Raw genomic sequence first — 15,308 nt, forward strand, 5'->3', positions numbered from 1 at the left:
CCTGTATTTATATATCCTCTCCAACAGCCTGTTTTGTCAGACCTAATTTTTGCAAGTTGGGTGTAAAATGTTGTCTCATTATTTGTATTTCCCTGATCACTAATGACTTTGAACATCTCTTCGTATGACTATTGGCTCCTTCTTTCTTCTCTGAAATAGTCTAGTAGACTTAGCTTTTTAAAAACATAACCGTAGTACTATTATGACACCGACATTAACAATGATTCCTGGTGCTGTGTTAGACTAGTATGCATACCAAACATGCTTCCACTGATTCCATTTCTTCTTTCATGTATTCATTCAGCAAACACCCAGACCAGGACTATAGGGGCAGAAAGAGAATCGGGGATAATCAGAGACTCTAACCATCTAAGAAAGTAAAAATTAGCTAAGAATGTAAAAGTATACTCTGCCATTCATAAGGCTGGGAGAACCGACACAGATAAAGTCAGATGAAAATTAATAGGAGACATTATTTCTCTCCAGGATGTCCTGTATCTGTAATGCCATAAAGAACTCCTGCTTTGAGTGACTGCTGCTTTTTTACTCACTGAGAGACTTTGTTCTCTACAATCATAAAGTATCAAACTGTTTGCTATCAGTATAGATAAAACATCCCACTCTTGCTGAAGAGTTTAAGTCACTTACACACAAAAGAGCAGCTAAGGTTTCTAACCCCAGTGCAGAGAGAGGGGGTATCTAGATAGAAAGTTCCATATCTATCTTAACTTTATGGTTTCCAAGGAAACAGGGTTCTGAGTTCACCTTATAGTCCACATATAGCCCGGCTTTGGTTTGACTTTACCAAAACACTGCTTCATTCACATTTCATCTGAACTTCACCATTTCTCAGAATTTCATAACTCCATTTTTTCTTTTGTTTAGTGAACCACTCCATGGTTCCTCTGGTGTGTGGTCTCCCTCACTGACTGATAAATTTGTCAGACTACAGATTAATCCCAGATGTTCTTAGGCTAATTGGAATAGGACACCCTTATATTCCAGATTGCTAAACTGAGGCCCAGATGGAATGTCACTGGACTGAGAGCATCCAGCAAGTTCACACCTGAGCTCCTCCAAACACCTTCCTTACTTGAGGATTCAGAAGGGCCTGCAGTGGGCTACAGAGCCCTCTACCTCTGTCAGAAGGATTCCATGAAGGAGATATTGGAACTTGGGTTCCAATACGTAGAAAGATACGTAGGCATTCCCAGGAGAAGGGCAGCGTGACTTCTTCATGTGGCCCAGTGACATCTCCCAGAGGGCAAGGGCATCTCCAGGATTTCCTTACTAGAGGTGACAAGGGGCAACAAACTGGTTACAGGGCAGAAGCGGTCTTGTCTTAAAGCTACATTTGCAAAGTAAGGGCACTATTACTATATAGATTTTATTTTATGAAAAAAGCAAATTTTCCTAAAATATTTTTATTGACATATCGCATTAGATTAAGGGAAAAATTTTTTAAAAATTGGCATAAACTTATTTTAGCTGGGGTGGCTGGAGTGGGTACGTCGATAATGTCGATTTGGGGAGCATCCAAATCCCACAGCCACCCCCACAAGCCCAGCAGAGGGGAAGCTTACACTGACTCCTTCCCCTTTTCCTCCAGCGCTTTATCCTAGGAGGGCCTGTAGGTCCCTGGTTTCTTCCCTTTCGCCCCTCGTGATATGTTCCAGGAGAAGCCTACAAGCAGTCCGACTTCTCATCCCCTGTTATCAGCCAGGAGATAATAGCCACTGGCATCTGTCTTCCCAGAGGCCTCTCACCTTCTCTGAACATCATTACACAGATCCATAGAGTTCAGAGCCAAAGACCCTTTCTCCAAGAAGCCCGCCCAGAGAAACGCCCCCATTCTTGCTTCCCACCGCCTGTGAGACAGGGCCACCGCTCCGCCACGTGAGCAGAGGCTTCCTCATCCTCTGTACGGAATGGACACTCCTCCAACATGGCGTACCCCACGGGGTAGCGCAACTTGGGCGCGGCCACATTCCCCGCCTGACAACGCTGCCGAGGGGCATTGAAGGCCCCAAAACATTGACTCCGTAACATCGCCATGTTGACTGTTGGTTGACTGTGGCTTCGATCGTGGTTCTGCGCCTGTGCGGAGCTACGCCCCTTCGTGTGACCCTCCCACCCAAACCCCGAGAAGGGGCGGTGCTAGGGGTGGTGACCGGAAGCGGCTGCAGTTTTCTGCCGAGGTTTACTAGTTGTTGTGAAGAGGATCCCGTTGCTCTGTGCCGGAGCGGTGTGAAGGTAAAGGGGACCCAGGGAGGGTGAGTGTTGGGGAATTGTGTCTGGTCAGTGTTGGAATCGGTTGTCTGGATATAGTTGGATGATTCGCCTTTTATTTTTCAGGCTTTCCTCTTTTCTCATATCAATGTTAAGGTCTTCAAGTTCACTCTGAGACCCACAGGGCTTGGTGCATTATATTCTAAGTGTTTTCCAAGAGTTGATTTTTTTTTTTGGGGGAGGGGGGTCCATGAATTATTTAGAAGTGCGCTTTCATTTTACAGAAGTTTATCTTTTTACTAGACTTCTAAGTTTTCTTTGGTTAGAAAAATGTCTGCATGAAGCTCATTTCTTGAAATCTGAGGGGACTCATGGCCTAGTCTTTGGTGACTTTTTAATAAATGTTCCATGTATAATTCGAAAATAATATTTAATTGTTTAGCTGTCATTTGTGTTGTACAAAATTTGTACTTTTTGGTTTGCTTATTCTCTTACAGAGAAAGGAGAGATTAAGTCTTCACTGTGATAATGATTTTATTCATTTCTTCTTCCCCTGTCCATGATCCAGTTTGAGTTGTTTTGTAGGAAGCGGTTAGTCTTAGATCGAGGTGCATATATTTGAATGTTCGATTACTTAAGCACCGTTTGTTAAAAAGACTGCAGTTCCTCCACTGACTCCTTTTGTACCTTTGTCAAAAATAAATTTGCCATACTTTTGTGCAGCTATTTCTAGATTCTTAGTTACGTTCTATTTGTCAATGTGTCTGCTTTTATCGTGAAAGTATGTTGAATTTTGTCAATACTGTATGAATTTATATGATTTTTCTTCTTTAGCTTGTTAATATGGGGGAATCCCCCTATTGATTTTTGAATATTGAACCAGCCTTACATTCCTGGAATAAACTTCACTTGCTTGTGGTGTATAATTCTTTTTTTTATATTGCAAGAATTATTAATTAATGCTTTTTTTGAGGATTTTTGTGTCCAAGTTTGTGACAGACATTGGTGTGTAGTTTTCTTTTTTGGTCCTGTCTTTGGTTTTAGTATTAGGATAATACAGATCTCAATAAATGAGTTAGGAAGTGTTCTCTCCTCTTCTCTTTTCTGGAAGAGATTATGTAGATGATATGTTTTCTTTTAATGTTCAGTAGAATTCTCCAGTGAAACCATCTGGGCCTGGAAATTTCCTTTTGGAAGCTTTTGAGTATGGCTTCAATTTCTGCAATAGTTAAGAAACTATTCAGGTTATCTGTTTAGTGTCTGTTCAGAGGACCTACATATTTAATAGTGGGTAAATTGTAGGAGTCTATGTTTTGTGAGAAAACTGGACTATTTCATCCAAGTTATTGAATTTATGTGCATAAAGTGGTGTGTAATATTCCCTTACTTTCAATGACTACAGAATCTATAGTTACATCTACTGTTTCATTTCTGATATTGGTAATTTGTGTCTTCTCTCTTTTTATCTTTGTCAGTCTTGCTAGAGGATTACGAATTTCATTGTCTTTTCAACACACCAGCTTTTAGTTTCATTGATCTTTCTCTATTTTCAATTTTATTGATTTCCACTCTTACATTTATTACTTGCTTCCTTCTGATTGCTTTGGGTTTTCTTTGCTCTTCTTTTTCTAGTATCTTGTGTTGGAAGCTTACCTTATTGATTAATACCTTAATTCTTTTCTAATATAAACATTTAGGATTATAAATTTACCTTTCAACACTGCTTTATCTGCATCCCAAATTGTGATATGTTGTATTTTCATTTTTATTCATTACTTTTTAATTTCCCCTGAGACTTCGTCTTTGATCCATGGATTATTTAATTGTATTGTTTAATTTCCAAAGTTTGGCGGCTTTCCTGTTACCTGTTACTGATTTCTAGTTTGATGCTATTATAATCAGAGAACATAAGCTGTATGATTCCCGTTTGTTAAGTTTTGTTTTATGACCCTGGAGAGTGTCACACAGGTGCTTGAAGAGAATGTGTATTCTATTCGTGTTTGGCTGGAGTAGGATGGATGTGTTCAGTCAGGACTCTTTAGACTCTTTTCTTGGTCTTTTGATGCAGGCTTTTCTTAGAGCTTTGTTGTCTGTGCCTACTGATGGTTCTGCGTTATAAGCTTCTCTAGTGGCCTGTTTGTGATACACTCGAGGGGAAAGGAAACCCAGGGAACTCACCACAGTTGTTCCTTAGGCCCTGAGGTCTGTGGACCGTGCCTTTTCTTTTTAACTTTGAGTCTTTCTATTTGTATTTGTTGTTATGTCATGTTTCCCCCTGGTCTCTTCCACATTCATTATTCTCTTCTATCTGTATTTTCCTGTATTAACTTTGTTAATTTAAATTTTGCTAGGTAAGCACCTGTTTCACATCAATATAAAATATGTTGCTATACAGTTATGCATAATATCCTACAATAACTACTTTGAAACACTGCCTTATCTGGGAATGATTCTCATTCTGTCTTCTCTCTCTGTATATGTGTGCATGTGTGTGTGTGTGAGAATATATATATTTTTAAACTCTTCTTTATCTCATTTGCTAGGGAGTTATCTGTGACATTGGTCGTTTTAAAGGACCAGCTCTTTGTTTTCTTTAAACTCCTATTATATGCATTTGATTTATTTAAGGTTTTTCTTGATTACTGTTTTCCTTTTGGGGGGGGTTGCTTAATTTTGTTTTTGTTTTTTTTTCTACTTCTGATGTTTTAGAGTGAATACTTAGCTCTCTTTTGTTCTTGTTCATTTTTTTATTTATTATTTTATTGAAAGGTAATTGCTTTACAGAATTTTGTTTTCTGTCAAACCTCAACATGAATCAGCCATAGGAATGCATATATCCCCTCCCTTTTGACCCTCCCTCCCATCTCCCTCCCCATCCCACCCCTCTAGGTTGATACAGAGCCCCTGTTTGAGTTTCCTGAGCCATACAGCAAATTCCCGTTGGCTATCTATTTTACATATGGTAATGTTAAGTTTCCATGTTACTCTTTCCATACATCTCACCCTCTCCTCCCCTCTCCCCATGTCCATAAGTCTGCTCTCTATGTCTGTTTCTCCATTGTTTGCCCTGTAAGTAAATTCTTCAGAACCATTTTTCTAGATTCTGTGCATTAGAATATGGTATTTATCTTTCTCTTGCTGACTCACTTCACTCTCTATAATAGGTTCTCGGTTCATCCACCTCATATACCCTGAGGAAACCAGGGTTGAAAAAGACACATGTATCTCTTTTTTGTTCTATTTATTTGTATATTTACTTGGTTGGTCTTTGGGGGCAATTTCAGACATCACCAGGGTATTCCAGCTGAGCCATTAATCTTGTAGCTTCACCACTGTTAACTGGTTCATTTTTATGACACTGCTGAAAAATCAGCAGTTTCTATAGAGATTAAAGATAAAAACCTTTTGAGAAATGTGCAAGTTCCTTTTGTATACCCACAGATTTTTCCACTCTATTAGATTTTTCATCTTTCACAATATTTATTTTCTTTAAATTAGTGGTACCTGGTTTTGCTGTATTCTTTACCTTAAAGTTTTTTGGCTGGCTCTCTGGAATACATTCCTGGACTTCTGCCCTTAGTTTGTCCATGGGCATGGTCTTTGATACCCCCGTGCAGCTGCTCAAGCTCCAGGTGACTCCATCTGCACCTGTTATATTTATTTTTAATTAAAAATAAAGCCATTTAAATATATACATTTCACTCCGTATACAACTTTAGCATGTTCCATGACTTCTGGTAAAAATTTGGTAGCTTTTGTATTGATTTCTGACTTTGATCCTGGGTTATTTAGGAAAGTGTTCTTTTTCTTTTTTCTTTTTCCCTTGTGGCTCAGCGGGTAAAGAATCTGCCTGCAATGTGGGAGACCTGGGTTCGATCCCTGGGTTGGGGAGATCCCTTGGAGAAGGGAAAGGCTACCCGCTTCAGTATTCTGGCCTGGAGAATTCCAAGGACTGTCTAGTCCATGTGGTCGCAAAGAGTTGGACACGACTGAGCGACTTTCACTTTCTTTTAAAGCAGATTGATTGATTTAGTTATATAAAAGAGACATGTATATATATTCAATACCTTAAAATTCATCAATTTGAAGTGTACGGTTCAGTGATGTTTAGTATATTCACAGAATTGTTCAGTCAACAGCACAGTATAATTTTAGAACGTTTTCAATACCCCAGAAAGAAACTTTTCATGCATTAGCGGACATTCATCGTTCATGCCACCCTATATCCCCAGCCCTAGGAAACTTCTAATCAGTTTTCTGTCTCATGTGTTTGCCCATTCTGGACATTTCATATATATGGAATCATAAAATATGTGGTCTTTTGTGACTGACTTCTTTCCCTTAAGATAATGATTTCAAGGTTCATTTATGTTATAGCATATATTGGTGGTACTTCTTTATTTTTTCCGTTTCATATATGATATTCTACATATTTCAATGCCATTCTCCCAAATCATCCCACCCTCTCCCTCTCCCACAGAGTCCAAAAGACTGTTCTATACATCCATGTCTCTTTTGCTGTCTCGTATACAGGGTTGTTGTTACCATCTTTCTAAATTCCATATATATGCGTTAGTATACTGTATTGTGTTTTTCTTTCTGGCTTACTTCACTCTGTATAATAGGCTCCAGTTTCATCCACCTCATTAGAACTGATGCAAATGTATTCTTTTTAATGGCTGAGTGATACTCCATTGTGTATATGTACCACAGCTTTCTTATCCATTCATCTGCTGATGGACATCTAGGTTGCTTCCATGTCCTGGCTATTATAAACAGTGCTGCGATGAACATTGGGGTACACGTGTCTCTTTCCCTTCTGGTTTCCTCAGTGTGTATGCCCAGCAGTGGGATTGCTGGATCATAAGGCAGTTCTAGTTCCAGTTTTTTAAGGAATCTCCACGCTGTTCTCCATAGTGGCTGTACTAGTTTGCATTCCCACCAACAGTGTAAGAGGGTTCCCTTTTCTCCACACCCTCTCCAGCATTTATTGCTCGTAGACTTTTGGATCGCAGCCATTCTGTCTGGCGTGAAATGGTACCTCATAGTGGTTTTGATTTGCATTTCTCTGATAATGAGGGATGTTGAGTATCTTTTCATGTGTTTGTTAGCCATCTGCATGTCTTCTTTGGAGAAATGTCTGTTTAGTTCTTTGGCCCATTTTTTGATTGGGTCATTTATTTTTCTGGAATTGAGCTGTAGGAGTTGCTTGTATATTTTTGAGATCAGTTGTTTGTCTGTTGCTTCATTTGCTCTTATTTTCTGCCATTCTGAAGGCTATCTTTTCACCTTGCTTATAGTTTCCTTTGTTGTGCAGAAGGTTTTAAGTTTAATTAGGTCCCATTTGTTTATTTTTGCTTTTATTTCCAGTATTCTGGGAGGTGGGTCACAGAGGATCCTGCTGTGATGTATGTCAGAGAGTGTTTTGCCTATGTTCTCCTCTAGGAGTTTTATAGTTTCTGGTCTTACGTTTAGATCTTTAATCCATTTTGAGTTTATTTTTGTGTATGGTGTTAGAAAGTGCTCTAGTTTCATTCTTTTACAAGTGGTGGACCAGTTTTCCCAGCACCACTTGTTAAAGAGATTGTCTTTAATCCATTGTATATTCTTGCCTCCTTTGTCAAAGATAAGGTGTCCATATGTGCGTGGATTTATCTCTGGGCTTTCTATTTTGTTCCATTGATCGGTATTTCTGTCTTTGTGCCAGTACCATACTGTCTTGATGACTGTGGCTTTGTAGTAGAGCCTGAAGTCAGGCAGATGGATTCTTCCAGTTCCATTCTTCTTTCTCAAGATAGCTTTGGCTAATCGAGGTTTTTTGTATTTCCATACAAATTGTGAAATTATTTGTTCTAGCTCTGTGAAGAATACCGTTGGTAGCCTGATAGGGATTGCATCGAATCTATAAATTGCTTTGGGTAGTATACTCATTTTCACTATACTGATTCTTCCAATCCATGAACATGGTATATTTCTCCATCTATTCGTGTCCTCTTTGATTTCTTTCGCCAGTGTTTTATAGTTTTCTATATATAGGTCTTTAGTTTCTTTAGGTAGATATATTCCTAAGTATTTTATTCTTTCCGTTGCAATGGTGAATGGAATTGTTTCCTTAATTTCTCTTTCTGTTTTCTCATGATTAGTGTATAGGGATGTAAGGGACTTCTGTGTGTTGATTTTATATCCTGCAACTTTACCATATTCATTGATTAGTTCTAGTAATTTTCTGGTGGAGTCTTTAGGGTTTTCTATGTAGAGGATCATGTCATCTGTAAACAGTGAGAGTTTTACTTCTTCTTTTCCAATTTGGATTCCTTTTATTTCTTTTTCTGGTCTGATTGCTGTGGCCAAAACGTCCAAAACTATGTTGAACAGTAATGGTGAAAGTGGGCACCTTTGTCTTGTTCCTGACTTTAGGGGAAATGCTTTCAATTTTTCACCATTGAGGATAATGTTTGCTGTGGGTTTGTCATCTGTAGCTTTTATTATGTTGAGGTATGTTCCTTCTATTCCTGCTTTCTGGAGAGTTTTGATCATAAATGGATGTTGAATTTTGTCAAAGGCTTTCTCTGCATCTGTTGAGATAATCATATGGTTTTTATTTTTCAATTTGTTCATGTGGTGTATTACACTGATTGATTTGCGGATATCGAAGAATCCTTGCATCCCTGGGATAAAGCCCACTTGGTCATGGTGTATGATCTTTTTAATGTGTTGTTGGATTCTGATTGCTAGAATTTTGTTAAGGATTTTTGCGTCTATGTTCATCAGTGATATTGGCCTGTAGTTTTCTTTTTTTGTGGCATCTTTGTCAGGTTTTGGTATTAGGGTGATGGTGGCCTCCTAGAATGAGTTTGGAAGTTTCCCTTCCTCTGCGATTTTCTGGAAGAGTTTGAGTAGGATAGGTGTTAGCTCTTCTCTACATTTTTGGTAGAATTCAGCTGTGAAGCCATCTGGACCTGGGCTTTTGTTTGCTGGAAGATTTCTGATTACAGTTTCCATTTCCGTGCTTGTGATGGGTCTGTTAAGATTTTTTATTTCTTCCTGGTCCAGTTTTGGAAAGTTGTACTTTTCTAAGAATTTGTCCATTTCTTCCACGTTGTCCATTTTATTGCCGTATAATTGTTGATAGTAGTCTCTTATGATCTTTTGTATTTCTGTGTTGTCTGTTGTGATCTCTCCAGTTTCATTTCTAATTTTCTTGATTTGATTTTTCTCCCTTTGTTTCTTGATGAGTCTGGCTGATGGTTTGTCAATTTATTTATCCTTTCAAAGAACCAGCTTTTGGCTTTGTCGGTTTCTGCTATGGTCTCTTTTGTTTCTTTTGCATTTATTTCTGCCCTAATTTTTAAGATTTCTTTCCTTCTACTAACCCTGGGGTTCTTCATTTCTTCCTTTTCTAGTTGCTTTAGGTGTAGAGTTAGATTATTTATTTGACTTTTTTCTTGTTTCTTGAGGTATGCCTGTATTGCTATGAACTTTCCCCTTAGGACTGCTTTTACAGTGTCCCACAGGCTTTGGGTTGTTGTGTTTTCATTTTCTTTCGTTTCTATGCAAATTTTGATTTCTTTTTTGATTTCTTCTGTGATTTGTTGGTTATTCAGCAGCGTGTTGTTCAGCCTCCATATGTTGGAATTTTTAATAGTTTTTCTCCTGTAATTGAGATCTAATCTTACTGCATTGTGGTCAGAAAAGATGCTTGGAATGATTTCAATTTTTCTGAATTTACCAAGGCTAGATTTATGGCCCAGGATGTGATCCATCCTGGAGAAGGTTCCGTGTGCACTTGAGAAAAAGGTGAAATTCCTTGTTTTGGTGTGAAATGTCCTATAGATATCAATGAGGTCTAACTGGTCTGTTGTATCGTTTAAAGTTTGTGTTTCCTTGTTAATGTTCTGTTTAGTTGATCTATCCATAGGTGTGAGTGGGGTATTAAAGTCTCCCACTATTATTGTGTTATTGTTAATTTCTCCTTTCATACTTGTTAGCATTTGTCTTCCATACTGTGGTGCTCCCGTGTTGGGTGCATATATATTTACAATTGTTATATCTTCTTCTTGGATTGATCCTTTGATCATTATGTAGTGTCATTCTTTGTCTCTTGTCACAGCCTTTGTTTTAAAGTCTATTTTATCTGATATGAGTATTGCTACTCCTGCTTTCTTTTGGTCCCTGTTTGCATGGAAAATCTTTTTCCAGCCCTTCACTTTCAGTCTGTATGTGTCCTCTGTTTTGAGGTGGGTCTCCTGTAGACAACATATGTAGGGGTCTTGTTTTTGTATCCATTCAGCCAGTCTTTGTCTTTTGGTTGGGGCATTCAACCCATTTACGTTCAAGGTAATTATTGATAAGTATGATCCTGTTGCCATTTACTTTATTGTTTTGGGTTCGAATTTATACACCCTTTTTGTGTTTCCTGTCTAGAGAAGATCCTTTAGTATTTGTTGGAGAGCTGGTTTTGTGGTGCTGAATTCTCTCAGCTTTTGCTTGTCTGTAAAGCTTTTGATTTCTCCTTCATATTTGAATGAGATCCTTGCTGGGTACAATAATCTGGGCTGCAGGTTCTTTTCTTTCATCACTTTAAGTGTGTCTTGCCATCCCCTCCTGGCTTGGAGAGTTTCTATTGAAAGATCAGCTGTTATCCTTATGGGAATCCCCTTGTGTGTTATTTGTTGTTTTTCCCTTGCTGCTTTTAATATTTGTTCTTTGTGTTTGATCTTTGTTAATTAGATTAATATGTGTCTTGGGGTGTTTCGCCTTGGGTTTATCCTGTTTGGGGCTCTCTGGGTTTCTTGGACTTGAGGGATTATGTCCTTCCCCATTTTAGGGAAGTTTTCAACTATTATCTCCTCAAGTATTTTCTCATGGTCTTTCTTTTTGTCTTCTTCTTCTGGGACCCCTATGATTCGAATGTTGTAGCGTTTAATATTGTCCTGGAGGTCTCTGAGATTGTCCTCATTTCTTTTAATTCGTTTTTCTTTTTTCCTCTCTGATTCATTTATTTCTACCATTCTACCTTCTAATTCACTAATCCTATCTTCTGCCTCTGTTATTCTACTCTTTATTGCTTCCAGAGTGTTTTTGATCTCATTTATTGCATTATTCACTATATATTGACTCTTTTTTATTTCTTCTAGGTCCTTGTTAAACCTTTCTCGCATCTTCTCAATCCTTGTCTCCAGGCTATTTATCTGTGATTCCATTTTGATGTCAAGATTTTGGATCAATTTCACTATCATTATTCGGAATTCTTTATCAGGTAGATTCCCTTTCTCTTCCCCTTTTGTTTGGTTTGGTGGGCATTTATCCTGTTCCTTTACCTGCTGGGTATTCCTCTGTCTCTTCATCTTGTTTAAATTGCTGAGTTTGGGGTGTCCCTTCTGTATTCTGGCAGTTTGTGGAGTTCTCTTTATTGTGGCATTTCCTCACTGTGTGTGGGTTTGTACAGGTGGCTTGTCAGGGTTTCTTGGTTAGGAAAGCTTGTGTCGGTGTTCTGGTCAGTGTTTTGCTCTGGATTTCTTCTCTCTGGAGTGCAATGAAGTGTCCAGTAATGAGTTATGAGATGTCTATGGTTTGGGGGTGACTTTGGGCAGCCTGTATATTGGAGCTCAGGGCTGTGTTCCTGTGTTGCTGGAGAATTTGCTTGGTATGTCTTGCCCTGGAACTTGTTGGCCCTTGTGTGGTGCTTGGTTTCAGTGTAGGTATGGAGGCATTTGATGAGCTCCTGTCAGTTAATGTTCCCTGGAGTCAGGGTTTGGACTTAAGCCTCTTCCAGTTATCGGTCTTATTTTTACAGTAGTCTCAAAATTTCTCCTTCTATACAGCACCATTGAGAAAACATCTAGGTTAAAGATGAAAAGTTTCTCCACTCCTTTCGAAGACAATGGGTTTCTATTCTGGGTGCCTGATGTCCTCTGCCGGCATTCAGAAGTTGTTTTGTGGAATTTACTCGGCGTTTAAATGTTCTTTTGATGAATTTGTGGGGGAGAAAGTGTTCTCCCCGTCCTATTCCTCTGCCATCTTAGCTCCTCCTCGGTACTTTTTTTTTATTGCCAAATAATACTCCATTGTATGCACACACCAAATTTTGTTTATCTGTTCATCAGTTGGTCGACATTTAAATGGTTTCCACTTTTTGGCTACTATGAATAATACTACTGTGAATATTTGTGCACAAGTTTTGGAGTGGACATGGGCTTTTGTTTCTCTTGGTAGATACTAGGAGTAGAACTGCTGGGTCATACGATGACTCTATATGGGTGGCCTTTTGAGGAACTGCCAACCTATTTTTCAGAGTGGCTGTACCATTTTAAAGTTTTACCAGTAATGTCTGAGAGCTCAGATTTATTCACATCTCACCAACATTAGTTACTGTCTTTTTTTTTTTAGCCATCCTAATGTATATGAAATGGTTTGCTAATGAATAGAACATTTTTGGTTTTGATTGCATTTCCTAAGGCATTATGATATTGAACATCTTATACTATAATCAAGGATGCAGCCTGTCCATTCCCAACATTCAGACATCTACCAGGTTTTTTTTGTGGCCAAGTTATTTGATAGAATTTTGTAAAAAGTTCTATAGGCAGAAGAAAGGAAAGCATATTCTCTCTTTCTCTGAAACAACGTCATCTTTACATGTTGAAACTTTAACCTATTCATACTTTTAATTTTATTTTGCTTTTTATTTTGTATGCTTTCCTGTTTCTTTTTCATCTCATTTCTTAACTTCTCTTGTCTTAAGTTCCTCCTCAGTTTATGTGATATTTACCCTTCGCCAACAAGAACGACTAAATCTGTAGTGCCTGGATTAGTTGATCATAATGAGATTGTATCTCAGCTTGGACATGGAGACAACTTCCCCTCCCTAGTTCCCTCAACAGGAGAAACAGTTTTTACCTCTGGATGTTTTTGTGGCAATTAAAAATTTTAGTCCCAGACTGTTAATAATTTCCTTATGGCATATATCTTCTGTCTTAAGAAACTTTACTTAACATTTTTTTCCAAATTATAATCATGTTTTCAACATCTATTTAATAATAGAACCATGTTTATTTTGACCTCCCACATATAAGGTACCATGTGGTACACCACTGAGAATGTGAACTTTGAAGCCAGGTAGACTGACTTTAATTTAACATCACTAAACCTCTGTTTCTGCATGCATGCTGCTGCTGCTTCTAAGCCACTTCAGTCGTGTCCAACTCTGTGCGACCCCATAGACGGCAGCCCACCGGGCTCCTGTGTCCCTGGGGTTTTCCAGGCAAGAATACTGGAGTGGGTTGCCATTTCCTTCTCCAATGCATGCATGCATGCTAAGGCGCTTCAGTCGTGTCTGATTCTGTGCGACCCCATGGAAGCCCACCAGGCTCCTCTGTCCACGGGATTCTCTAGGCAAGAATACTGGAGTGGGTTTCCATTGCCTTCTCTGTATGCATACTGTGAGATAATAATAATTACAGCAGTACACAAATAATGTGATTGATGTGCACATTAAATGAGATACTTCCTTCTGCATATTACATAATTCCTTGTAATAACCATACTTGCTAATATGAATTAAGTATTTATCTGGGCCAGTCTGTTGCTGAGTTGCTTAAAAACATCAACTCATTTAATTCTCACAGTCCCTTGAAATAAATATTTTTGATTTGTTTTGGCGAAAAGAAAACCTGAAGAAACATTTTCATATTCAGACAGCTAAAGGATGACAGAGCTAGAAATGAAGCTTTTGTTAATTTTAGTCTGAGTCTCATGGTCACACTCATATTCCCTTTTGATGAATGACTTGAATAGGTTGATGTCAATAGGTTGAATAGGTTGAATAGGTTGATGTGACTGTCTACTCCACAGTATTCAGTGCCATAAACAATACTTTGGTGTTCTCAGGAAGCACTTGTGGGGTGAATGCAGAATAACTGACCACATGAACACTGTCTTTCCAGGTTTCTTGGAGTCTCTGCTTAGCCCTTGGGACAGACCCTGTGGTGAAGGCTGCAGGATCTTCCATATCCAGCATCAGCAGCTGTGGTTAAGTCCACAGGTGCCCACCTGACCTCGGGTTCCTGGGAAGAGCAGGGTTGTCAGCAAGAGAACCTGCGGGTAAAGCCCAGCAGAAAGATGCCAGGCAATCGGAGTGCTGCTGGGCCGTCTCTGACCCTGACTACAGGGGGATGTGACAATTCCTGTGAGGTAAGGAGTAGGAAGAGGCACCCAGGGACAGAAATTCTCCAGAATGAAAGATAATATCTCAGTATTTTAATTTGTATGACTTTTTTTTTTTAAATCAGGCAACATAATCAGGGGATTTTTATTGCTTATTTATTTATATGAATTTCCTTCTGTCCATTGTTGATTTATTTATATTAGCTTACGGATTTTTACAGAGTTTTTTTTAAAGAGTAAGGTTAATAACCTTCTATCATTCTTATATATTGGGTTGGCCAAAAAGTTTGTTTGGGGTTTTCTGTACGATGTTATGGAAAAAACCCAAATGAACTTTTTGGTTAACCCAGTATTTCTGTGAATATTTTTTGCCACTTTGTAATTTGAAATTAGTTTCTAGTTTATCTATAAGTGACAAAAGGTGCCAAATAGTTGTCAAAGTCTTCTTAAAACAATGACTCTTCGCTGCTTTGTTTCTCCCAGATTCCAGCTCTCTAGAAGCAAGCTCTCTTAAACTTTTTAATGGATTTCTTTTTAGTTTTGAACATTATCTACTGACTTTCCACTGTGTAAGGTAGAGATTTAGCTTTTCCACGCACCTCCACTCATATACACATTTGCCTCTACCTATCACTGTTCTGATTAGATCTATCGTGTTTATTATTGTGACTGTTTCTCGTTGAGTTGTGTGGTATCCCTGCTTACTATTTCTTCACAACTTTTACTTCTCCCTGGAATTAATGGATTGATCATTTCTTTGCTTTACTGTATACATATCAATAATTCAACTCCAAATTCTTTCTAGGTATTTAAATCTCCTCTCTGTATATTCAGTTAAAGAATCTACCTGCAGTGTGAGACTCAGGTTCAATTCCTCGGTCGGGAAGATCCCCTGGAGAAGGGACTGGCAACCC

At 38.5% G+C, this 15,308-nt stretch overlaps 1 protein-coding gene across 11 annotated transcripts in view; it reads left to right on the forward strand.

Moving 5' to 3' along the window:
* Nucleotides 1-15,308, forward strand: part of LOC102391278 (casein kinase I) — a 55,319-nt gene that overhangs the window by 25,613 nt on the left and 14,398 nt on the right. For 8 of the 11 annotated variants that reach the window (XM_045164545.1, XM_045164547.1, XM_045164550.1 and 5 more), the window contains exons 1-2: nt 2,108-2,253; nt 14,175-14,421. The exons of 1 other annotated variant lie outside the window; for it this stretch is intronic. Coding sequence is in view for 1 of the 10 variants with exons in the window: in XM_025277178.3 (XP_025132963.3) it covers nt 14,350-14,421 (72 nt within the window). In the remaining 9 variants the exon portion in view is untranslated. Of the gene's footprint in view, nt 1-2,107; nt 2,274-11,421; nt 11,489-14,174; nt 14,422-15,308 lie in introns of those variants that run through there. 2 more of the 11 variants (XM_045164546.1, XM_045164549.1) reach the window with 2 other exon arrangements.

The sequence above is a fragment of the Bubalus bubalis genome, chromosome X (genome assembly GCF_019923935.1).
Source record: "Bubalus bubalis isolate 160015118507 breed Murrah chromosome X, NDDB_SH_1, whole genome shotgun sequence".
Classification (NCBI taxonomy): domain Eukaryota; kingdom Metazoa; phylum Chordata; class Mammalia; order Artiodactyla; family Bovidae; genus Bubalus; species Bubalus bubalis.